The 26,090-nt window shown below is 36.5% G+C and overlaps 1 protein-coding gene across 11 annotated transcripts in view; it reads left to right on the forward strand.

The window, feature by feature from the left end:
- DMD (dystrophin) overlaps window positions 1-26,090 on the forward strand; it is a 1,187,916-nt gene that overhangs the window by 471,905 nt on the left and 689,921 nt on the right. For 9 of the 11 annotated variants that reach the window (XM_071568723.1, XM_071569521.1, XM_071566241.1 and 6 more), the window contains 6 exons: window positions 2,729-2,902; window positions 6,329-6,484; window positions 10,173-10,343; window positions 18,807-18,986; window positions 20,907-21,035; window positions 22,579-22,749. In XM_071568723.1, the coding sequence (XP_071424824.1) occupies window positions 2,729-2,902; window positions 6,329-6,484; window positions 10,173-10,343; window positions 18,807-18,986; window positions 20,907-21,035; window positions 22,579-22,749 (981 nt within the window). The remainder of the gene's footprint in view (window positions 1-2,728; window positions 2,903-6,328; window positions 6,485-10,172; window positions 10,344-18,806; window positions 18,987-20,906; window positions 21,036-22,578; window positions 22,750-26,090) is intronic. The other 2 variants (XM_071571208.1, XM_071572883.1) reach the window with 2 other exon arrangements.

A 26,090-nucleotide genomic window follows, 5' to 3' on the forward strand; every position in this document is an offset into this window, starting at 1 on the left:
ATGATTTTAGGCCAGTGAACTCTCTTGCATTCTCTTCCATCATCATGTGGTATCTTTAGTGGTAAAACAAATTTCATGAGATCTGTCTTTATTTACTATTTACTGAATAGCATCTGTCTTTTTTTTACTATTTTCTGAAGAGCATTCTCACTTATAAATAAATAATTCATGCCTTTTGGCACTAAAATTTCTAATTTCTAATTTGACATATTTATTCTAACATTAGTTCAATTACTCAGAGAGAAACTAAACAATTAAGAAAAAAGTAATTGCATTGAGCTTGAGAAACAAACTGTTATCTGTGATCAAATTTATCTTGGATTTTTGTGGAGAGTTTTTGCAAAGAAGTTTATGTAACAGGGTGATTAAAACTGAACATGTTATTCAGGCATAAAATAGCTTTTTGCCATGACTTAGGTACTGTGGCAGGTATTTTCATTTCTGTTTTCTTTATGTTCCAAATTATTCCAAATACCCACTTTGTTTGTTTTGCTGCTTTTAAGCATTGAGAATATATTATTTTAAAACTTTTGGAGGCAAATGCAAGTATATAATATAGCTGCTTTATTTATCTGTTAGAACTCAAGTGAGAGTTCTCCAAGATAACTTAAAACCCAACTGCATATTGAGCTCAGTGTTCCTCTGCATTGCTTAATTTTTGGGTGACTTCAAAACAATTTGCTTGGTTTTTTTTCCTACAGATCTTCAGTTCTGTGCAATTCTTCAGTGACTCTTCACAGAAGGCTCTAATTTTCTCTGCCATTAATACTGACATTCTCCTTCTAAATATTTTTTAATGTATTGACCAACACTTACTGTAACTGATGCAGATGAGGCAATACAAGCTTCCCACAGGACTTGATCATCATCAAACTGAAATGACACAAGGGGATGAAAAAGTAATTATGTATAAATTTAGTGTATGCAAACACACTGAAGAAAATATGACCACTTATTCCTACACTTAGTTTCCTATTTTTATTCAGTTTTTCACTTATTTTTCTAGAGAAAGTCCTCCTTTCTTACCTCATTGCATCTCAATTCCATAAAATATATTTAATGAGGAAATTTGTTGCAGGGAGCTGGTAGATATCTGCACCCTTTGCTATCTACCCAAAACTATCTGCTCATGATTCCAATCTCCTTCTCAGAAATCTCTTGGTGTGTGAAGTGGTTTAAGTAATGCCTAAGTTTAGACTAAATCTCTTCCATATTACATATTTTCTCAAATTTGTATACTACAGACCACATTGTAGTGGAATGAAGTGTCCATGATTTGAAGATGACAAAATCATGTATGTTTGCAGATACTGAGTTCCTATTTAATTACTTATCTATTTCTTAGTGAAGTTCATTTTTTTTTAATGAAACGGTTGAAAAACTTATTCAATAATACTTTGGTCTGCACTTCTACAGAGAAATTAGTTCTTTTTCAAGTAGATAATTAAAATGCCCTTTCTTTATTTTTAATTATTTCCCCTCCCCTGGAAATAGAGATCATGTGAACAAGCAATATAATTAATGTACAAACGTAGAAAATTGTGAAAATTGTGAAATTATAGGCCGAGCTTGTCATAGATTTTTCTGCCTTTAAATTGCTTTCTTTTTACTCTAGGTTAGGCTTTTTAAAATTGAAATATAAATTAATGTTATACTGCAAATCTCAGATTTTGTACTTGACCTATTTACTGACTTTCTTTGGGTTTCTTTGAAAGACCAAAAGATACATTCCTCAGACCAAGAAGCAGCAACTGATAGAGCTGATGAGCATTTGCTCTGTAATGAGGATGTTTTATGCTCAGACCATTTAATCTCTCTTCACCCCAAATGCCCCAACATTATTCATATTGAAAAATACAAAGCATCTCCCATTCTTTGTTTGTGTGTATGGGCTCTGCTGCTCTGGAGGATGCAAGAATTTTTACCCTCAGGTGAATACCACGATTCTCTGCCACTGGAATTTTCCTCAAAAGCTTTAAATTCTTCAAATAAGAAACTGCTGATTGACAATGGATTTTAAGTATTCTGAAACAGGACTGAGATTTGTTTTCAGTGTTTTGTTTTAACATTTACTACTTGTCCTGGGCTGAGCTGGCAAATTGGTAACTGTCCAGGACAGAGTGAAAAGGGTTCCTCCTCCCACCAACCAGCCAAGGGAAAAGAAGAGGGAGAGGAAAAAAAACCCTCAGAACCAGGTCTATGCTGAAACTAACTACATGTATTTATACAGAAAAGAGAAAATTAAGAGGATACTACAATATAACACACACACAAGTTATGTACAACAAGAAATAACTTCCCACTTCCCAATAAACACAAATTCTACCATTTTAACTACAAATCATTCTAGAGAAGTTGGTTCTTCAGAGACAGACTTAAGCAGAGAGAAAAGCTAAGAACAAACATTTTACTTCCCTCAGATAACATGATGTTAAGCCAGTGCTCTGGGCTTGGGCCTCCCCATCCCTCCTGGGATTGGCAGAGTGTCTTGCTGGCACCACAGCTGAGAAGCCACTGCCCAAGCCACACCCACACACCAGCTCTTACCCCTTTGAGATGATGCCATATGGTATGGAATACAATATTATTGGCTGGAAGAAGTCAGCTGTGAGCTAGCTCAGCCCAGCTCAAGTCAGCTGACAATTTCAGGCCTAATCTGAACTTTAAAACCTAATTTAGGCCCACCTGGCTAAACCCATAACACTACTCAGTTGTGTTGACTTTCCAGAAAAAGCTGCAGGATGTCTCGGTGAAGTTCCGCCTGTTCCAGAAACCAGCCAACTTCGAACAGCGCCTCCAGGAGTGTAAAAGAATTCTTGATGAAGTGAAGTTGCAGGTGCCCAAACTGGAGATGAAGAGTGTTGAACAGGAAGTAGTACAATCACAGCTGGATCATTGCATGGTGAGCATTTAAAGATACTGTCTTTCTGTTAGATTTATGCAGAGAAAGCTGAGTTACAGAATGCTGTCCTTAATTCAGGATGAGGAAAATGTGTGAGTTACTCACTCACACACACGCACAAAATTCTCATTTCAATGCACTTTCACTATGCGAGAAGGTCAGTTAGGATCCCTCTAATTCCCACTTCTCATCTTGCATATGAGTTTATCTTCCTGGATTGCCTCTATTTTCCACAATATTCTACAGTCGTGGAACTCTGCTGGAACCAAAGGAGGTGGCGCAGGGCACAAGTCTGTTCTGGCCAGGAAACACAAAACACAATGGAAGACCATAGATTACAGTCTCCATGAGATGGCATGTTGGGACTTTCTTACAGTTCAAGGGCTAAAGATGATCTGAATATGTCCTAAAGAATATGAGGAAAATCTGTACATATACCTTTAATATCCTCATAGTCCTGTACTCCTTTACTGTTGAAAGGAAAAAGGAAGTAAAACTAAAAGTGTGCCCTGATAATATAGTGGAAATGTTAACAGCAAAAATCAGCTGAGGTTTGTTTTTCGGTTCTTTTGGTTTTGTTTTTTTTTCCTTTTTTTTTGTTTTGTTTTATTTTGTTTCAGCTGTGGGGTTTTAGTGGTGTTCTTTTGTTTGCTGTTTTTTGGTTTTGTTTTTTTTTCTTGAGGGAATGGCATGCCTGAAGATGTTCTTTTTCCCCCTCAGCCTCTTTCAGATGGAAATGTAAGAAGGAATTTCAATTAGAAAAATAAGTATGGGACAAATCAGTGTTATTTCTTTACATCTTTTTTTTTCTTAAATGCAATTGCTCTTAAATTCACAATCTTATTAGAATGACAGGGTAATTAGAAGCTCTGTACTGAATTAAAGTGTCTTCAATCAGCAGCTGGTTTTTGCAGCCCTGACATATTTTGTGGAAGACTTAAAGTGATTTTAGAGCATCTTTATCAGCAAAGATTCTGGAAATGTTTCTATTTTAAAACTCTAGTCGTACATAGCATGTCATCAGAACTCAGACATTGTGTGTCATACTATTTGCTGACAGGGTTTGGTGATGAAGAATTTATCATATTAAGCTACTAGAAGGCAGTTGGGCTATGTATATACTCCCTTTAAGTAAATAAAATACTAACCATGTTAAGAATTGGCTTGGTAGTTAACTACTTTTGTGGCTGTTGCTGTCAGATCTGCTGGATAAAAAGTCTTGCCTTTACTGTCCAGAAATGCTAGAGGTGGATTTTAAATTGTGGGAGATGCTTCTACTAAAAGAAAAGCTAAAAAAAAAAAAAAGGAAAAAAGTGTAATTTATTTTGCAGTTTTGTCTAAGTACACAGAACAGAAAGTTTATTTTCCAACACATAATGGCAAAATGCTGAAACAGACTTAAGCTAACCATCTCAACAATAAAGCTTCTCAACTGCTTCATATTTGCAATTCTTCACATACCTGTGTGGTAGTGGACACTGTGTATCTCTGGAGTCTTCTTTCATTGTGGACTTCAGTGGAATTTCCAAGCCGTGGCAGAATTTATTCTTAGATTAAAACCAAAAATAAATTCAATGTCTGCATTACTTACATGAATGTTAATTGGCCATTTTTCTGGCTGTTAAATGACTTGAGTTACCAAGTCATACATTTAAATAAAGATACCAAATTTCTGCATATGGAAAGAAAGAAACCTTTTGTTTTAGTTCTCATCAGTCATTTGTGAGGTTCAGAATATGTATTGTGTTTACAAATTGCTTGCATGCCATCACTTACTGAACAGCTGTTTTTCCCTTATTCTTTGCTTATTAATTGAAATAGTACAGGAAAATGCAGTGATTTGTATATTTTAGGTTAACCTCCTTATGTTACTTTTAAATGTAGGTTTTTTAATTGATTAATTTTTTCAAGAGTATAACACTTTATAAATCTAGGGGTAATCCTCTATCCTTCCAGTCTCTTGATTTAGTAGTAAGAAAAACTGTCAGATTTTTAAATTAGTGGGTATTTTTAGTTCAAATGCATCCAACAATCTGTATGAGTTGACAGAATACATCTGCTGTTGTTTTACATACTGCATTACGTAAATAAGTTTGAAAACAACCTTTTCCATTTATGTCTTGGTTTGAGATAAGCAACTGCCAACCCCCCCAAGCACAGAGAGAAAAGCCTCCCTCCTAACACCAGGGAAAGGGAGGAAAAGAGAGGGGAAAGGAAAAAAACACTTCAAACTGCATTTATACTAAAACTACATATATTTTTCACAGAAAGGAAGAGACAATTAGAAGAGAGTACAAATATTCACTCACACAAGTCTGCAACAACAAGTTCCCCACCTCAACTTCTTAACGAACACACAAATTCTACTGTCTTAACTACACATTACTTAAGAAAAGACTTATTCCCCAGGGAGACAAACTCAAGCAGAAAGGAGAGACCCAGAACAACACATTTTACTTTCCTGAGATACCCTGTGAGCCAGTGGTGGGCCTGGTCCTCTCCATCCCCCCTGGGACAGCATCGTGTGTCCTCCCAAGAGGAGGCTGAGAAGCGACTGCCTTAACCACTCCCACACTGGTTCCTACTGCCCTGGAGATGATGCCATAATGTGGTATGGAATACAAAATTACTGGCTAGAAGAGGTCAGCTGTTAGCTCAGCCCAGCTCAAGTCAGCTGACAGCTTCAGCCTAGTCCAGACTTCAGAGCCCAAATCTAGGCCCACCTGGGGGAACCCATAACATTCTCCACCCCTTATTCCATACCATATTATGTCACTCATATCTTAGGTTCTCATGCTTAAACACTCTTTATTTTTCCAGGGCTGTCTTCCACCCTTCCATAATGTGGCTCAGAGTCCATTAGGATGGGGTAGATATTTTAGATGGGAACAAAGCAGTTCAACTCAGGTCATCTTATCTGATGGTTCATGTCTTTCACTAGGGTTACCATCCTCTCCTCAGGAGTCTCTAGTTTCCCACTGGGGTTAGAATAGTGTTCACAGTCAGATCCACCCCTTGGCCTCATCCACCTACAGGTGGTCTTTTTAAAAAAATTAGTAATGGTGTGTAGTTTATGTCTAATATTTCAGTGATTTTAGTCGCATGTCTTTGATGTTATTGGTAAAGATGAGTTGTTCTGAATTATTAAGTTTGAATTCTTATTTAGAAACTGATGATTTTTTCCTATAAAATTTTCTAATACACACTCAAACACAGGGTGATTTTTCTCTCTCATCAGGTCACGTACCCTGGTACCTCTCAACTCATTTAACTTTCAAGTGGGAGTGGAAGGTGCTCATCCCTGATGGTACTTTTATACAGCAGAATCTGCAAAGACTTAGTGTGCCTTTGTAATACCTTCAATGATCTTTTGTAGTTTTTGTATTGTAATGGTGGTGTTTCATTTTTATCTTTCTATTTGATTAGAAATTATATAAAAACCTGAGTGAGGTGAAGTCTGAAGTGGAAACAGTGATAAAAACTGGGAGGCAGATTGTTCAGAAGCAGCAGACAGAGAACCCCAAGGAACTGGATGAAAGGCTTACAGCTTTGAAGTTGCAATATAATGAGTTGGGTGCAAAGGTAAGCTCTTTGTTTTTGATGCAAAACTGTGTTCTCTTTTTAACTGGCAAAGTGAAGAATAATCCTGGTATGGTGAGTAAATGTTGTGGGGCTTTTTATTCCTTCCTTTTAAGGCTCTCCCATTTTCTAAACAGCAGGAAAGAAAGAATGGAATCAATCACCAACACGGCTGTTCAGCTGGTCTGAGAAAAAAGCAACCATCTAGGATAATGTAAAATTCATTTATTACAATTTAAAATTATACTTTCTTAATATTTCAATTTATTTTTTTCTACTAGTTCATTGGTTTTTAGGAGTGAAATGGAGGACATTGTTTAATTTTATTGCTGAAACAATCACTCATCTCAAAACACTTAATGTCAGAAGAATGGTTATGTTTTACTTGAAGAACTGCTTTGTAAAAGAGAGAATTCTGCCTTTTAATTTCTTTCTGCCTATGATTGTGCAGATCTTAAAGGATATGATTTCCATTTCTTGTTGTTCAAAAATCTGTTGACCATGAAGTTCTTATCCCTGCAGGTTTCCTCAGGAGGCATCTGTGTACCACAGTGCTTTGTGGCTTCTGTAGTTGTGACCATGCACAAAGCCAGTTTTTGTTGTAATCATTCCCTGATTTAAATGTAAAGAGCAACCCTGACTTGCATTTTCGCTATATCTTAATATGTAAGCCACTTCCCAAAGGGAAAATATTTTGTTTACTGAATTTTCCCTGAAAGTCAGTTACACAGAGAGTAGGAAGGATAAGTTGTTAAGAAATATTAACAGGATTATGGTTGGAAAAAACCCAAAAAACAACAAACAACAAATCAAACCACATGGCAATGCTCTTAGAAGGACCTTGGAGCTCTGAAGAGTAGTTGTGGATAACTCATGTTTTCTTCCTCTTGCCCTCATTAGTACTATTCACAAAACTTCTAAAAACTGTAGGATTAGAGTAAATTTACTGCTATGACTGGATGACTGAAGATTGTGAATGACAGATCTACTTGCCTGTTTATTTCTAAAAATTTATATACATCAAATATACAAAACGGAACAGGAGGTAAAATCTTATTTTTTTTAGATTGTAAATTATTCAAATAATGAATTATTAATAGCTGGGAAAATGAGCCCCTGGTAGTACTGAGAGTCAGTATGTGATTTAAACAGGTAATGAGAATCAAGCTCTGCAGACTGCAGTATGATAAAGCAATTAGAGTTATGTTACTTCTGACAGACGCAATACACTTCTGGGAATCTGAATTAAAACAGTTCTCCCTTGCTAGGAGGTAAAGGTAGTAAGAGACATCAGTCTTTTGAATGTCAAGAAAACTGAAGAGTCTGCTTCATTAGGTGTGGGTAGGTGTCATTTGGGATTGGATAATATGTTTTAGAAAGAACTGTGGCATTTATTCTTACATTATGTTTAACTGAACAGCAAACAGGTGCCGTTGTTAGAGGAAACCTCTTTTAACTAATGAAGGGATAAAAATGTGCCATTAGGGAGCCATTAGTGATCTGAAAGTGAGCCATATTGCAAATTAATGTGTCTCAAAAATCTGCAGTGCTGTGCTTAGATCTGTTGTCCTAGGTGTAATTTCCCACATTTACTCCTCATGGTAGTTAACAGTTGTAGAGAAAGACACAGAAGCCCAGAGATGTAGAAATAAAAGAATTGGTTATGCATTATCAAGCCTAATTGATTGCATTGAGACAAATTTTTATTTAAAAGAAAGCTAATAATAGTTATAACTAATAGCAAGTCTCAGGACTTTAATGTATTTTCTGAGGGAAAAACATGTATTCAAGCATAGACTCATTTGTGCGATTTCGTAAGTCCCCTCATATATAAAATAATCTCATTTTATGACTCAGAAAGCCTTTAGAGGGCACTGTTTCCTATTTTTCTTTAGGAAATACATCTTTACATTTGAAATACTAACAAACTGATGAATCAGTAACCTCTGGATATGTACAGTGTATGTGCAAATTTTGTTATATTGTTTGTGTAACAAACAGAATTTATAGATGTATATAGCAACACAAATATTTTCTCTCTGTTTGACATGTATCAATAGCTTCATTTTTTAATATACCAGGTGTTTAGAATTCTTAGACAGGCAATAGCACACTTAAGGTACTGCACTTTGCATTGTATTGCTGCTAAGTACCTGCAAAGAGTTATTTACAATTACTATTACAACTCTTCAGAAGAAGAGGTGAAAAACGTGTGTTCCTGGTTCCATGTGTGAATGGAGCTCTAGAAAGCTGAATTTTATGGTCCTTCCCAAGGATTTACCTCTTGGCCTGACTGTAAGTTCTGTGGTCGCATTTAATAAATTTGGCACAGAAGGAAGCACATAAAGTATATTCAGTGAAGAAGAAATGTTCTGAGATTTTAGTAGTAAGACTCTACAGTGGGATAATAAATTATAAGGAACACTCTACTGCTTATTCCCTGGGCAAATCTCCTCTCTTTACTCAGGGATAGCAAAAGCCATGTACCTAACTTTGTAATATCCTACTACATTTTAAAACTTCAAATTCTCCAGAGCAGTTAAGTTAGGAATCAATTTGATCATTGCACCACTACTTGCTCTTAGTGGCAAAGTCCAAAATAGCTTTAGTTGATATTGTAACCAGTTTTGAATTCCTGACACCATTGTGAACGTAGGTTTTTTGTTTTTTGGTGGTTTTTTTTGTTTTTTTCCTATTTAAAAATACTTAAATACAAATCAGTGGCTACAGTCTCACTTAATTACTAATTAACATGGAAGGGAACTGGTGATTTCTTTTAAATATTAGTGATGCATTGGACACAATCTGATCAGATTACTACTCTGATCAGTCTTTTTTTAAACTTCTTCATAACATTTTTTTTTAATTTGTATTTTCTGACTGCTAGTTGCATAATGTCTGTTGTGGTGTAAGTTTTCCATCTGAGGTCTCTTCACTTACTCTTCTGCCTTCTCTACTAATGGTGTGAAATCTTTTCTCTCTCTCCCTGAATGTTCTTAGGGGTTTGAAGGAAAGACCATATTTCCCCTATTCTTTCCAGCTTACACCAACATTCAGTGTAATACAATCAAGGCAACATAAATTCTCAACCTTTCTTCCACATACCATATAACATGCTTAAAAGAACTTTACAAATAAAACAGAGGCTGGCCCTAGTACTTCACATCCAAAACCAAAAACCCCTAAAGTTAACTGTACTGCCTTAGTTTGACACTATCCTGTGACTTCTGTGTTTTGAGATTTGGGAGTTTCTTTGATTTTTTTTTTCTTTCTATGTAGCCACATAGGAAAAAACCATTGAGGAATCACTATACCTATATCACCACATATATAAAAATATACTCTTGTGGGTTTTGATATCTATTTTGTCTTAAGGAAGGCTGTTGGTTCACTAGTTCCAGATTAATTTGCTGTACACAACAACAAAAGAGAGAAGGAGGTTTGCAGAGGTCTGCTGCTAGTTCAGACTCAATGGATCTTTATGCACATAACTTTATTGTGTTTGCATTCTAGCAGCAAAACTACTGACAGTGAGAGATCTAAGGCAAGACCAAACTGTTTTAAAGTGTGTCTTCACTTGTGAAATAGCAACTTTAGTTTTTATAGAAAAGTCGCATACAGAAAAAGGTGTATAAAAATCATTAAGCCTCTTTCACTGGAGGGTTAATAACCATAAGTTTTCTTTGTACAGGTGACAGAAAAAAAGCAAGAGTTGGAGAAATGCTTGAAATTGTCCCGGAAACTGCGAAAAGAAATTAATGGCATGACAGAATGGCTTGCAGCGACAGACGCAGAATTGACAAAGAGATCAGCTGTGCAGGGGATGCCCAGCAATTTGGATGCTGAAATTGCTTGGGGCAAGGTAACAGTGTAACACATACATATGGGTGCCACAGAAAGATTTCTTTCTTGATAAAGAAAAAAGAATTAAATAGTCTACCCTTTCAATTAGCGGAACTTTGTAAACGTTGCGGCATTATCTCACCCTATCATTAATGCTCAGAACCGTTTAAACCATCTTGTCTCTGCAGATATTGGCAGCACAATTCACCTTAATATTGCAGGAATCTTCACTGAGATGAATTTAAAATCTGAATTTAATTTTGTAGACTACTATAAAATATCCACCCAGTATCCAAGTTGAGGTCCCTTTCTCACCCCATCCTATTCATGAACAGAAAAGTGTTAAGTGGTAGATGAAAGACTAAGGATGCCAGAACACCATATGGTTCATATTTGCAGATAGCAGCCATGATATTTGTTTTCTTGCTCTTTTAGATTTGTAGCTCATACATTTTCATTCAGAGGCTTCCCCTTGAACTAAAATTTTAAGTTAAACTCAAAGCCTAAACCAAAACTTTCCTCAAAATCAAAGTTTAGATAAACATCTTACAGAAACACTGAGGAATCCAAGACTTCTGTATAAAACAGAGTATCTGTGTGTGGTGTTGACTCCACACTAGCTGATCTATTTTATTTTCTGTATATGTAATAAAGGTCCAATCTGAGAACATAAACAAATCATCACTGATCATACAAACCAAAAATCTGCATTTTAGAGCAAACTATGCTCAACATTATCCCATGCTTCAAAATTTCAAATAATTGTGTGCAGCCAGCAGCATTTTAGACAAATGTTCTCATATAATTTTAAAAAGAACAGCAAAAGTCCCCTTAAGCAGTATGGGCTTTTTCTGCCTAAAAAACTCACCACTTTTACTCTGTTTAATAAGAAGAATCCTTTAAACATTTTACTAGTTTCACCATGCATTATAGAAACAGTTGTGAATAATGCACAGGGAACCTTACTAATTTTTTTTAAAGACAGTGCAGATTAAAGGCACTTGTGGTTTGTGGTTTCTTTGAGAGATTTTTTGTTATCTTTTTTTTCAGTCTCTAACTGCCTCTTTCAAACTTCTGAGCTTTGTAATGTGTCTTAAGCCTTAAAAAGCACTGATGATTTGCAAACTAATAGCAATAATAAGATAATAACAATAACAACAATTTTAAAAGGCAGTCAAGAAGTCTTTTGTGAGGTTAGGAACTGGTCATCAATTTGAATTTGAACATCAGTCTCTAACAATGACAGTATTTTAAGAGTGTTTTCCAAAATATCAGACTTCTGCTCTTATTAAGTTACTGCTTTGACTACTACTACTTTCTCTTTCAAATCAAAACCTATATCTGTAGAAATCCTCCTATTGTCTCATATTTTCTTGTTTTCACTTGCAGTTTTTCCTGTAGTAAAGTTTTGTGGTTCTTCTCATTGCTTTCAATTGATGTTGTGATCTTAGAATCATGGAATCATTAAGGCTGGAAAAGACCTCTGAGACCATGAGTCCAGCATGTGGCTGAACACCATCCTGACAGCTAAATCATAGTGCTAAGTGCTACATCCAATCGTTTCTTGAGCACTTCCAAGGATGGTGGTGTCTCCATCACTTCCCTGAGCATTCCACCCTTTCAATCTAGAAATTCTACCTGATGTCCAGCCTGAACCTCCTCTGGCACAGTTTGAGGCCATGTCATCTTGTACTGTCACTCATTGCCTGGGAGAAGAGTCTGATTCCCACTTCTCTACAGCCCCTTTCAGGTAGATGTAGGAATGATAAGGTCTCCTCTGAGCCTCCTTTTCTAGGCAGCTAAACAACCTCAGCTCCATCAGTTGCTCCTTACATGATTTACTCTCCAGACCCTTCACCATTGCCCTTCTCTGGACTCTCTCCAGCACCTCAATGTCTTTCTTGTAGTGAGGGACCCAAAACTGAGCCCAGGATTTGAGCAGCAACCTCACCAGTGCTGATTACAGGGGGACAATCACTTTTTTCTAGTCCTGCTGGCCTCATTATTCTTGATACCATTGGCCTTCTTGACTACCTGGGCACACGCTGGGTCATGTTCAGCCAGTTGACAAACAGGGCCTCCAGGTCCTCTTCTGCTGTTCAGCTTTCCAGCCACTCTTAACAGCCATAACAAGGCACAAGTGTCAGAGTTTCAAGAGATGGGTTAGGGAATAATATTGGTTTAATGTCCCTAAACTAAACTGGTGGGTATTCAGGCCATTTGCCCAGTCAGTAAAATACAAATACTCTTTGGTTGTGTTTAACTACAGTGTGCAGTTCTGCTGAAACAGGGATGCAGACTGCATGTTCCTGTATGTGTGTTCAGGAAAGTTCATCCAGGTGTATATATCTTCACATAATTTTAAAGAGAAATATTTGTCCTTAATATAATTTAATTGTCAGGTATGAAGCTTAAGGCTTCTGAATTAGAACCTAAAGCCTGGTGATCAGTGCAGTTGCACAGTGGGAAGCCTTTGTTATGTCTTAAGCTTACTACAAGTACAATGTATTTTTATCTAAAGACAATCAAAAAGGGTAACAACAGCTAATTAAAATAAGAAATATTAACATCAAAAATACATCAATTGGGAACCACTCCTCCTAATAATCTTAAAGAATGCTATTGAGTTCTGTGAATTCTTACAAGGAATTGATGCATAAAGTTTTGCAGGAAAAAGAGGTGAAAAACATATTTTGCCTTCAAATCCTGCCCAAAGCCTTCATTGCTGTCCAACTTCACATGGTACCTCAGCTCTTCCCCTTCAGTCAGTTTATTACTAAACTGAAAATAAACAAATGAATTTGGGTGAGAGCAGCTGCCTCTTGCTGAAGTATGTATGTACTGAGTGCCTGTTAAAATTCCATTGTGAAGACTCTTGCTTTTTGGAAGTATAAGCCAATATTTACATATATATAAGCAGATTTTAATTTTGAGCAATCCAACAAATAGTATAGGTGGCAAATCCTAGCCTTACAAGGGCAAATATTTGCAGAAATTATACTTTTTCCAGAAGAATCTGCTCCCTCTAGGAGGCAGAAAGTGCTGCATTTTATCTTGGTCACTTTAAAATTCTTGTGAGGACTTCATAAATAAGTACGATGCTGATACTCCTATGTGGATTTCATGAGACATCCCACAAAATTGTACATCAATAATTTAGTCCCCACAACCAGAGCCTCACAGTATCTGATTGATGTCACAGCCCTGGGCTTTGGACTTCCCAGGTGAGTAGGCTGCCAAAGAGAGTAACCAACACCAATCAAATGGAATGCACTGGGAGGTGAATTAAGCCCAACACACTCCCATTGCGAGAAACGTCTGCAAAAAAACTAAGTTGGAAAATGGAGGAAGAGAGAGAAGAATTCAATAGTGTGAATGAACTGAGAGTTGGATGTGTGCTGCTGTCAATATACCTAAGCAGAGAGAGCATGATCTTCTTTCTTTACAGCATGAAGACGCAGCATATGTATTATTGCAGTTATTTTCAATTCCTTTTTAGCACCACAGACTTCTTAAAGGTGAAAAGAACTCAGAGGGTTCCAAAAATAATTACAGAGTTTAGAATGAAAGACAAAAAAATCATACATGTGAACATTGTCCTCAGGGTGTAACACCTAGCAAGAAAAAGGAATGTCCATCCTCAAATGAAACATTAATCTGGACATTAAGGGAAGTGTGTTACGTATTTGTTCTTGTCTAGAATTTTTCTAAGGATGGAACAAAAAACTTGGCTGAGTTATGTGAGATGAGATGGGCAATATACTGAAGACTGTAAATCCTGCCTTTCTGCTCAGTAGAGACAAGCTAAATCTTTCCATTTGAATTCAATTCTGTTATAATAGATAAGAAAAATGGCATGTGGGTGGAAAGATAGTCATTAAACATTGTATATTAGAAATCCACTTATAATTAGAAGTCTGATTTAGTGAACATATTTATCACTGAAGACATTAACTACTGCAGGGTTTATTTGTCTTTTAATCAGGAACTGGACTGATAAGAATTAGATTGCCAGGAAACCATGTTCTTAAAAAGGAAATGGCAGATGGTATTACCAGGAAAATTCTGTATCACTCCCTACTATCAGCAGTATGAGTCTGTCAACGCTTTAATGTGATTTTTTTAATGCACTGTGTAATGCCAGTGAGTACAAAGTTGACTTGAAGTACTTAGAATTACATTAAGCAACATATTCCCTGTCAGTAAATTACGTAAAAGAAGACAAACTGAAAATCGTGTCAACTGATTCATAGTCAGTGACCAAACTGCAATAAAAATGAAAGATGTGCTGTGAATAAACAAATAAATATGTATTATCAACCACGGAGAAGACCATATTGTCACCTTCTGATTAATTCTGTAATCCACCTGTGAGAGCTGAGCCACCTAATTTCTTTCAGAAAGATTCAAATTGTAAAGTGTACTTACAACTATTCCACTGCACATGGGTAATGTAGAGGCACACAGAACTTTCCCTTGCTCATTCATTGTTGTTAATCTACAAACACTAATGACCAGAAACACGATTAAAATATTTTTTTCTGCATTTAGCTACAATTCTGGTTAGTTTGAAAAAACATCAGCAGTTCAACTTGATAAATGGTAGATTTGTCATTATAATTTACAGCTCAGAAGCCCTCTGCACCACATCCTCAGGAAAAACAAACATTCCTATGTAGCTTCTGATTCACAACATAATTAATTTTTATGATTTTATGATTTGTTAATGTTCCTTGTTGTTCCCATTTGTAGTGGTGTTTGGGATTTGGTGGTTTGGGGGTTTTAAGGTGTCATTCTTAACTTACAGAGATGATTCTATTGGTTCTCTAGTTAAAACTGAAAGTCAACATCTATCTTACAATTTGCAAATAAACTGCAGGTCTGGAATGCAATTTGATGTTTCAGCAGCCAGAAGGGAGTTTGAATCCAGCAAGGTTTTATGAAACTTGCTCTTCAAAAACTAAGATATCTTAAAAGCCACTCCCCGTGTTTTACTGAAATAATCTTGGCATCGTGACACATTTTTTAGTTGTTTTATATAATGTTGAATTAATAGTAGTACTTTGGGGTTTTTTTCTTACACAAAATTGAGCAGTGCTATCTGTTATATTGCAGTGAGTGAAGTATGTGTATACTGTCACTGGCCAGTCACACTGGAAAGAAAAAGAGTATTCTGACGAATATAATGTAGAGATGTCAAATTAAAAACAAAACAAAACACAAATGTGTTACTGAAGTTGGCAAAGAAAGTTGTTAGTTAACCTAGTGCACAATATATCCTCTAGAGGGAGGCCTAGATGATAATGCAATGTGGAATTGCACTGCCTTTACAGATCCTGCTAATTCTTAACTGTATTCAGTGGCTTTAGTATTTTACACATAAGAACTTTTAATAACTGAGACTTGAAGAATGGAGGAGGATGGCTTTTTCACTTTGTTGTTGTGTTGAAGGCCACAATGATTTATTAAGACACTGAGGGGAAGTGTGATTTACTTAGATCATGTCCCTTACTTGCAATTATACAGGAGTATTAAAATTCATGTTACCCAGAGGTGCACCTAGTCCTTGGTTTACATAGTTTACTGTGAAAGGAATAACTCCTGGGAACAGTGAAAGCACTTTTACACTGGTTTTTTACACGTAGGGAATTCTACGTCTGTTTTTTGCGTTGCCTTTTATTGTGTGTGTGGCTCGGCTTCGCCAACGCAGATTTGGGCAGGGCTGTCCCCACGTGGGTGTGCCCTTCCAGCCTGCGCAGTGGATTTTAGGTGAGGCTCAGCGTGCGCAGAACTGGCCCCACCATTTCAGTCCCGAGTGTACTGGTTTGCCCCATGGCTCCCTCAGTAACCATTGTATGTAAGGAAGTTACAAGTATTCCACACGTGTCTTCCACGTAGCAGTGGGGGAGTGGTTTTGTTGTGGTTTCCCTTCCTGGGCTGAGGAGCTGGTGGGAAGTTATTGGAAGTCTGGTCCCTCCGGTTGTTGGTGTTTCTCCTGTCCTGGGTGAGATTGTTTCATTCTCGTTCCCTTTCCTTGAGGTTTTTAATTGTGTTTGTTTTGATTCATTCGGTTTCTTTGGGTTGGGTTGGTGTCTTCCCTATTTTCCGGCTAATCAATCCCCATTTCTCTCTTCCCCTCTCCCCTGGGGGGTGGGATCCTTTGTATTGTGTATACAGTGTGGTTTGTAAATGTTAGGAAATATAATTTATTCTTTTTATTCAGTTCAGTTTCTTTAGAGTGCGTTTCTTTTCAGTTTTTTTCCTTTCCTTTGCTGGGAAGGTTCTAGGAGGGGGAAGGGGGGCCAGTCCAGGGTTGGCAACAGCCAGGCCAAACCTGCAACACTTGAGGTTCATCTGCCACGGCTGAGCGAGCTTGGACAGTGCCAGTGAAGTCCTCAGGACTAGAACCTACAGCCCCCAGCATTTCCCAGGAGGTCTCCCATCCAAGTACTAATCCGGGGCTGACCCTGCTGAGCTTCCGAGACCTGACGGGATCGGATGGCAGGGAGGCTTTAACTGCCGCCTTTTATTGAATAGACATTTAATTATTCAAACCACCTGTTCACTGATTGGGATTAATACCTATTTATATAGCCCAAGATTGCTCTGCATTTTCATATATGTATAATACAAAGGAAACTGTAGCCCAGAGTAAATATCCTTCAGGGATTCTTTTCTAAATGGAAGTAAATTGTTGAGAAAGAGTAATAAAGCCGATCAAAGTTCTCCATCCCGAGTTAGAGGTAAATTATATTCCTTGTTAGTCTTTTTTTTATGATGACACTCTGCACCTGCTGTGTAACAGATGAAATAGTACTAAAAGAGGACACGTTTTTCTTTAACCTGACAAAAACCTGCTGAAATTTGAAACTCTCCTTCTCAAATTCTATAATCATGTAGTATATAGTTAATAATTTGCAGATCATATCATGGCTCAATTACATATCCTCTCTATTTGAGAAAATTGATAGAATGTGGAAATTTTCTCATACTTAGATAACATCCAAGTCTGTGGAATTCACTTTTTCTGTGAAATAACATTAGATCATGGATTCTTTAAGTATAGGAAGTGAGCTGCTACTTTAAGCATGACATACACCAAGTAAGTTGGAGGTACTGTTAAGACTGTAGTCTTCCAAAAATAATGATTTCTGTACTGTGTTTATCATAAAATAATCTACTTTCACTAACAATACATTATCAACAAAATTATACTGATGCATGGCTATGATAAATGTAATGTTGTGGAGGTGACAAAGGGGGAGTCCTACTGCAATAACAGCATTGATCCTGATAAGGATGAATTGTGATTGCTGTTTGTTTGGAAGTGTTTTTTCTTTTACTATATTCAAGTTTCTATGAAAAACTTTTGAAGTTTCTGAGCATCTCTGGAGACTAATGCCTCTTACTTTTCTCATGACTTCTCTTTGTGTTCAGTTCAGAACACTTCATTTCTGGCTGGGGTTTTATTTTATGAGCAGAGGTCTTATATGGCTGGATCATTGCTATCAGGTGCCAAGGATCTCAGATAAATTTCTCTCATAAAACTGGTTATATATCAAATTAGGTGTAGGGAATTTGTGCCTCTCCTTGAGTATTTAGCAAGACTGCTGTACTTTGCACTGTGTCTTTTCAGTATTTAATATTCAACTCTTCCTTTTTTACATATTGTCTTAATATGTTTTTTTTAAACTTCTTGCATGTGGCAGCAAATATTAAGACATGAATCATGAATAAATTATGTAACCTTATATATCTGTTAGATCTATAAAGTAAGATAATAGTGGGAAGACATGCTGGAAATCTTATTTTATAGCACTGCATATGTATTTTAGTCATTTAAGCTTGGAAATGCTGTAGACAAAAGTTTATTTTAGTGTTTCAGTTTACAGAGTGAAGTGCCAAATGAAAGTAAGGAAAACATCCTTTTCTACAATTTGGAAAGGAATTTAACAGGGGAAAAGAACATGGTTTCTGCTGAAAAGATTGCATTGAAAAATATTAAATTAATAAAATATTTCATTAGGCTATTTTCTGTTGAGTTTTCTAAGTCTTAAGGTGTCATCATGAAGCTGTAATATTGTCCCATTTATAATGTAAGCTTTATTTGCTATTTGATGACTATCCAACTATGCAACTTTACTATATGAAAAGTAACTTTAAGCATTTCTATATAAATATTATAAATTGTGGATTAATTTTTAATAATTTGGTATTGAAACTATATTTTAAACACTGAAATGAGAGATAATCACACTTTTAAAATTAAGCTGTCACCAGAAAAGATCATGAGAACGTGAAGAACATTTGCAGTTTTATCAGGGCTCAAGAGAAACAATTTGCTTTGTACTTACTGCTCTTCACAAAATGCTTTCCCTTCCAATAGGAAGCAAGACTGTGTGTTCTGGTATAAACTTGCTGCCTGTTTTTATATTTCATGTTCACGGTGTGGAGAGTGAAATTTTTTATTCTGATCATATAGGCAACACGGAAGGAGATTGAGAAACGCCAGCTCCATCTTAAGAGCATCAGTGATTTAGGAGAGAATTTGAAGACAGTGCTGAAAGGAAAGGAAGGTCTAGTGGATGATAAACTCAGCCTGCTGAACAGTAACTGGATAGCAGTAACTTCCCGTGCCGAGGAATGGTTCAATCTGTTACTGGTAAGAAAAATATGTTTGTTCACACAGAGGAAATGTTGGTTTCCACTGTACATGCCCAGTCTTACAGGAGTGCTTTTCTGGTGCCTTGGACTGTACTTATTGAATGTACAGGTACACAGACCATCAGACTGGTTGTTGTTTAGTACATTGTGTATGTTTAAAGAATCTGCTTGCAGAGTGGAAGCACTTGTTAGTTGTTCCCATTCCTGTCTGTCTCTAGTTCTTAGACTGTTTTGAATTGTTTTTTTTCCTAATAAATGAAATGCAGTTTCTCCCCCAAGGACAAATAATTTGAGTAAGTCAAATTAACAACTTCAGCTGCTTTGGGCTGCATTAGCACTTCTGTTTGGAATAGTACAGTTGGGCAGTAAGTCCCCACTGGCAATTGGTTTGGTCAGGGGTAGGTCTGCTGGGTGTGAATTCGATTCATTTCAGTGGCAACTAAATCAGAAGCTCCACTCCACTGATGTGCTAAAGGACTATGATTTCATCTTTCAGAACAGTAAGATCCTCCTTTAAATAGTTTTATAAGGCATGCTTAGATGGAGATAATTTCTTAAATGGAGCTGGATTAAGCCTAGTACAAAGTAGAATCCCTAACACATTTAGTACAGATTCAGGAACCTCAGCCCCAGCTGCTTCAAACTACTGATAGTAACATAACTTTTGTACCTTAAAATTCATTTTGTCATAAAGAGCTGGCAGCTCAAACCCATGAACAGAGAAGGGTCTTAGCAATTGGGCTGCCAGAATGCCTTGGGAAATCTTGCATGCTGTTTCTGTTCCTGAGAGCATGGGAATAAAGTCTCAACATAGAGAAACTGAAGTGATTCTCAAGGGTGCATTAGCCTTTATCATGACTTTTCAGAGCCTGATGTGTTAGAGCTCCAATAGAGCCTGTATGGCTACATTACAAACACTTCTGCAGTGGATATGCAGCATCAGTACAGGACTTCCTCAGCAGTACACAGTGTACAAGTGAAAGTGTCTGGAAAACTTGAGCATTTAATTCAGGATGATGCAGGTGCACAGATTCCAGGTGGAACTGATTATAAGAAGGATGTAATGGAGTTTATAGATTGATACAGTTATGTATTCTTGTACTTTCTCTCTTCCTCTGCATTGCATTCTATGGTTAATATTTACTAGAACTCATAACAGAATGTTCTAACAGAGGTAGTTGTTTTATTTTCCCAGTTTTAGAACAGTGTAAAATAAAGGTATATACATTTGGGGGCCGCAAGAACTATTGTGAACACCTTTGATCTCAGGTGTGTGGTTATACCTACATATTGTGTGGGACATGCTTAGGCCACATTCTGGTGTGCTCACCAAGAAAGACAGAGGTTTTAAATTAAGTAGAGAATGGAATATATTTCAGGATATCAACTAGAATGGCTTTTTAAAAAAACAGCCTCAATGCAGAGAAATTAGATGAAATGTAAATAAGGGGTTTAGATACGAAGCTCTCATTCTTGATTGTGACTTTGCAAGTGCATCCTTGTTGCCATCTGAGTTTCAGTCGATGTACCGTCTTTTCAAAACGAGTTCTGTCCCTCTTTCTTGGGAAACTCTTCTCTCCACCTCCAGCAGGTCTAGCTATCAGCTTCCTGTTCCTCCCAGCAGCCTTGCTGAACTGCAGACACCCACATCTTGCTGTGATTTTACCATCCTCCTGCCTGTCACTTTGGAATCTTCTCTCTCTCTCATAGAATGCCTTTTTAAAGAGACTTCACTTATGAAGTGAAGCAAACAAACAACAGATTCTATCCATCACAGAACAAGCAGTTAGTGTGTAAAATAAACAAGTTTTCATGATGTCATAATGTGTGCTTGTTTGCCACAGTTGGTATAATTACAGCTACTACTTCAGTTCTGATTACATTTTTTGTATGCAGTATTTACCTTTTCCACATACAGGAATATCAAAAGCACATGGAGGCTTTTGATCAGAATGTAGCTAATGTCACAACTTGGATGTATCGTGCTGAAATACTGTTGGATGAATCTGATAAACAAAAACCCCAGCAAAAAGAGGAAATTCTTAAGGTAAAAAAAATGTGATTTTCTGGAAAGCATTAATTTCATTCTAAAAAGGACTGTGTCAAAACTAGCATATTTTGAAAGGTATCACAAATGGATTAAAAATCTTTTTTTTCTGTGATGAAGCTACCCTCTGGCAGCTTGTAGATTACTTAATAAATTTTCTCTGTATTACCAAAGTTAAATCCCTGCAGAAATAAAACCAGATTGTTATTTTAAGTCTTGGGGACTCCCTGGTGAGTAGAACAGCAGCTTATTAAACATGCGTCTGCTGGAAAAATACTCCTTAAACACAGAGTTTTGTTCTGGTTGAAAAAACTCCTTTTTTCTTCCTTTCTGTATCCTTCATTTTTAATTGTGTTCTGTTTTTCTGTGATACTTTTCCAATACCCATGGTATGTCTGTTATATGATTGTTTTTATTCTGTAAGCACTGTTTTCCTTGATGCCAGAGCACACAAGGATATTATATGGTGAACTAGCTGTATAATCATGGTTAGTGTATTGCTCAGAAAGTTTTAATTGGCCGACTGCATCACTTGACCAACTGATGAAAAATTAGCTTGCCACATGGATGTCAATTTTAAAGTATGTAATTTAAAATATCTTCTTTATAAAAAACTTTAAATTATTATCTATATGGATCTTTATTCCTTCTGAAATCAGTGTGACAATTTACTTTGAATTGAACTCCATGGTCAGGACATACTACTGAGGAACAGTTTACAAATCAAAATCAGACTTGTATTGCTGACACTGACATAATGATGCCATTAACTGAAGAAAAACTTTACAAATTCCAAGGCAGAGCATAAATCAATGCCTCATTGATCTCAGCAGGATTATGGAACTGGCTTTTGTAGCTGAAAGAATAATTTTGCCATCATCAGATGCAAAGTAAAATTATCTTTGACACCAATATTGGTGTGTGTGTCTGTATTGCACAAAAGCGTTTCATGCAGACAGTGAAATGTAATTCTCAATGGCCACTGAGTTTATGATTCCTAAATGCCTTGCTCTCTTTTTTGGCCTCTGCCCATACTGGGATCTACTGTTAAGACTGCTGTTGCAGAGGATAAAGGTTTTGCCCCCTTTTATTTTTAATAGATTTATAGAAAAAATTAACAGTTTTTCCTCTGGTGATTTTAGCTGCCATGAACAGTAATGAAAGCAACAACTATACATCCAGTTCCATAATACATGAATCAGCAGCTCCTTCTAGCTGTAGGAATATAGGATAACTTGGTGTATTCTGAAATATGCCGCAATATTATTGCAGATAAGAACCTGCCTAGAAATAACGATCACCATGAATTTCCTCTAGGAGTTATTAAACCAGATATGTAGATACGTTCCTCCTGTAAACTGTAAGGACATGAGTGGGAATGTTATCTAATGTATTTCTGCTGAATTTACACACATGCATAATTATCTGAATTTGCTTTGTGGTTTTGCTCCCTATTCCTTTGCACACTTTCTCTCTCTCTCTCTTTCTCTCTCTTTGCATTTATTACTAACTTCAAGCCCTGTCTCTTGCTCACGGACTGTAGCGCTTAAAGGCTGAGCTGAATGACATTCATCCCAAGGTGGACTCTGTGCGTGACCAGGCGATGCACTTGATGACAAACCGTGGGGATCACTGCAGGAAAGTAATAGAGCCTAAACTGGCAGAGCTCAACCAGCGCCTTGCAGCTATATCACAAAGAATTAAGAGTGGAAAGGTAGGAGGACTTGCTTCCATAAGGAGTTGCATTAAAAAATGGTATTTATAGAAGCCGTACGATTGCAACTACGTAGTGAGCTGTAGTTTCTCAAAAACTAAACTTTAAAGCAAAGCAGTTTAGACCCTAACAATATACATATATATTTAATTGTGGAGGTTTGGGGGTTTTGGCATTAAGGCCATTTTTCGCTGTTTCACAATTAGAAGTATTCACTGACTTTTTATGAATGTAACAATGATTACTTCATTAACTTACAAAAACTGAACATCTGAGAATCAGTAAGACTCTTTGACTTCTAAGAGTATGGGTAGCCTTTTTTTAAATATAGCTTGAGTTTTGAGAGCTAATTTTTCATTAAATGCACTCAGTCTTTTCCTATGAGTCTGTGATTCACTAAGTTTTGAGATAGAAATAGGGTAGCTAGAGATTATATCAATTGCACATCAACTACTCATTTGTACAACTGGTTTGATTGTTGAATCTCAATTCAGTATAGATTAGGTACTTTTTAGCCAACTGAATGTGACTTCTGAATTGGAATGAGGAAGGACATAAGCCACCTATTTTCTCCTTTGTGTTTGCTGCCTTTATTGTAAAGAGCTATACAGCACATTCAATCAGGCAGTATCTAGGAAAATGGGAATTCATGGATCCTGATCTAAAGTATTCTTGCTGGTTACTGTAACTACGCTGGAAATAAATGCACAGGAGACCCTTGGCAAAGCAGGAAATTAGCTCTGCAAAAAGCATAAGCAAAGAGATGTGATTTCTTGAGTTGTCTGGGATCTGTTCAGGGCTCATTACCTTTCCTAACCAGGAGACCTTTGTGGATATTTGGGTTTATTTAGGTTTTACTTCTGAAACAAATAATTAATAAGTCCTCTGAAGAAATGTAGGTTGTTGAGGGGTTTTTTTTATTTCCAATATGGCCCTCAGTAATATTTCAGCCATTGCAGTGGGCTTCTCACCTACTTCTTACATAAGTACAAAGTGTAGACTGAGGACATCTTGGCAAAAAGCCCAAACAACTGTATTATTGTCTGATGGTTTTGCTCTGAACACCTGCTATCTGCAGTCTGGATTTCTATCTCAGCTTTACTCTGCACTTCTACAATGTTGAAGGAATACAGGGCTGATGCAGCTTTTGATAGGGTCTTATGAAATTATTTGAGAGGGATTACTACAGCACACAATTGGAATGGTGAATTAGAATTAGAGGGACCTTTTCCAGGACCCTGGGGAATGGAGAGCTGGAATGTGATTCACAAAGGATACCTATAATGATAAATATTGCATCAGATAGAGGGGCAAGCACTTGTCTGAATTGTTGATGGTTCTACTGACTGGCATTTGGATAAAGATGTTTTGTCTACCTGTATAATGTAGGTAATTGCACTTTCCTTAGTCTTGATTTCAGCTTCATGAGCAAAATGTTGTTATTATAAAGGGGATTATTCTTCCTAAGTGGGTTGCTTTTCTTTTTAAATACTTAGCTAAAAGTTATTTCCTCAGTGAAAGGTAAAAACATTAATTAAGGGGTTTGAAAGCTCTCACACCATATTTTCAAAAATTTCTCATCTGTTTTCAGCTTAGCTGTATTTTTTCAGACACTGACAATTATCAGCACAACATTGAAGAAAATAAGAAAGAATCTGCTAAGTTGGTAAATGGTAGTATATAATTCTCATGTCCTGAATTAACAAAAATGTTCATAGTGTACTGAAGTGAGACTTCACATTTTCAAGTGGTCTTTGAAACCTCATTTAATTATTGGAATTCAATTTTGTATTTTTCCTTCCACTTTTCCTTATTGTTTTTAGCCATTTTCATAGATTATAAGTTTTACATTCCAGTTTTATTAATTGGTTTTTCTTTTAATGAGATTTAAGTACTTTAGAAAATATCCTATGGAGCATTTGAGAAGAAATTAGTGTGTAGTTTGCTATTATTTCTACCTTAGTTGAAGTGCTTGCTGAGTGTAATACTGAGCTTATTGATAAAATTTTTTTACACAGTATTATTTTCTATGAATATTGAACATTACTATATTTCCATTAATGTTTCTGAGTGTGCAAAATCTTTTTCATTAAAATGAACAACCACATGCAATTAAGGTGTTCCTTCCAGGTCATTGTGTGACAGCTGAGAACAGATTGCAGTTGACATCCAGTCTCTTTTGGTTTAATAGCTTAATTTTGATTGTTGCCATCTTCATTGCAAGTTTTTGCATATAATAATAACAAATTATACTGTAGGGAAGATTGAAAGAGAACTGATTAGAATATAATGTGCTTATGTATTTAGGAGGGAGACAGGTGTTTGTCCAAGAGTTCCTATAACATCATAAAGAATTAATTACCCTTAATTCTAAATTTTATGGAAGAATAATTGGGATTTTTTCCTTTATTCTTGCATTTGAAGCTTTGAAAGGAAAAAGCTTTTTCTGTTGATCCTTTGCAATGCACTTAATAAATATATTGTTTATTGTACATTAGACTATTCACAGTCACATACCAGATGAAAAAAGGGACATATATTGTTGTTAATAAGTTGCAAGTCTGGTTTTTTTGAGGATTACAAACTGAATTCTAAGCAAAACCACCATAATTTTACTGTGATTTATTTTGGAGGAATCGAGTCTATTGTTTTTAGCTGACAGGTTTTTGCTCCCGAATTTTTCTTGAGGCTTTTTGAAACAAAAGCTCTTTTAGTGAAGTTTTGTTGAGTAGTTTTTCAATATATTACAAAATATTATTAGATGAATATCTTACACAAAGATTTTCTGTCCTTGGTTTTGTATAATTCAAGTGGCACTTTTGCTATTCTTTGTGGGAGAGCAATAATCTCAAAACAGAACGAGGCTGTCACATGAAAGGGAGGAGAGACAGAAATGCAAAGATTTCCAGTCTTAGCTGTATTGATATAAAGTTAATGGCTATAAGTGCCCTCGGGATAATCAAAACTTTATAAGCCCAGCACTGTGTTTTGAAAATAGGATAGAACACAGGCTGGAAAGATTTGTGACTCCCTATGAGAGCCTGACTTAAAGCCAGGGAGAACTCAGCAGCTAAATAAGCACCTCCAGAAAAATTAGAGCCTTATGAAACCAACGCTGCCTAACAACATGGCTAGCACAGACTGGAAGGATTTCTGACCTTTGCTATGAGGCAACACTTAATAGCAAGAAAAGAACTTTGCTCATGATAGATCCTGAAATAACATTTATTAATGCAGGTACGTGACAATGACTATGTGGGTTGCTTAGTCGGTGGTAACATTGAGCTGCAGGATTGTACAAAGTGCCCCAAAAGACACCAGCACAACACACATTTTACAGG

The sequence above is a fragment of the Pithys albifrons genome, chromosome 1, assembly GCF_047495875.1.
Source record: "Pithys albifrons albifrons isolate INPA30051 chromosome 1, PitAlb_v1, whole genome shotgun sequence".
In the NCBI taxonomy this organism is placed as follows: domain Eukaryota; kingdom Metazoa; phylum Chordata; class Aves; order Passeriformes; family Thamnophilidae; genus Pithys; species Pithys albifrons.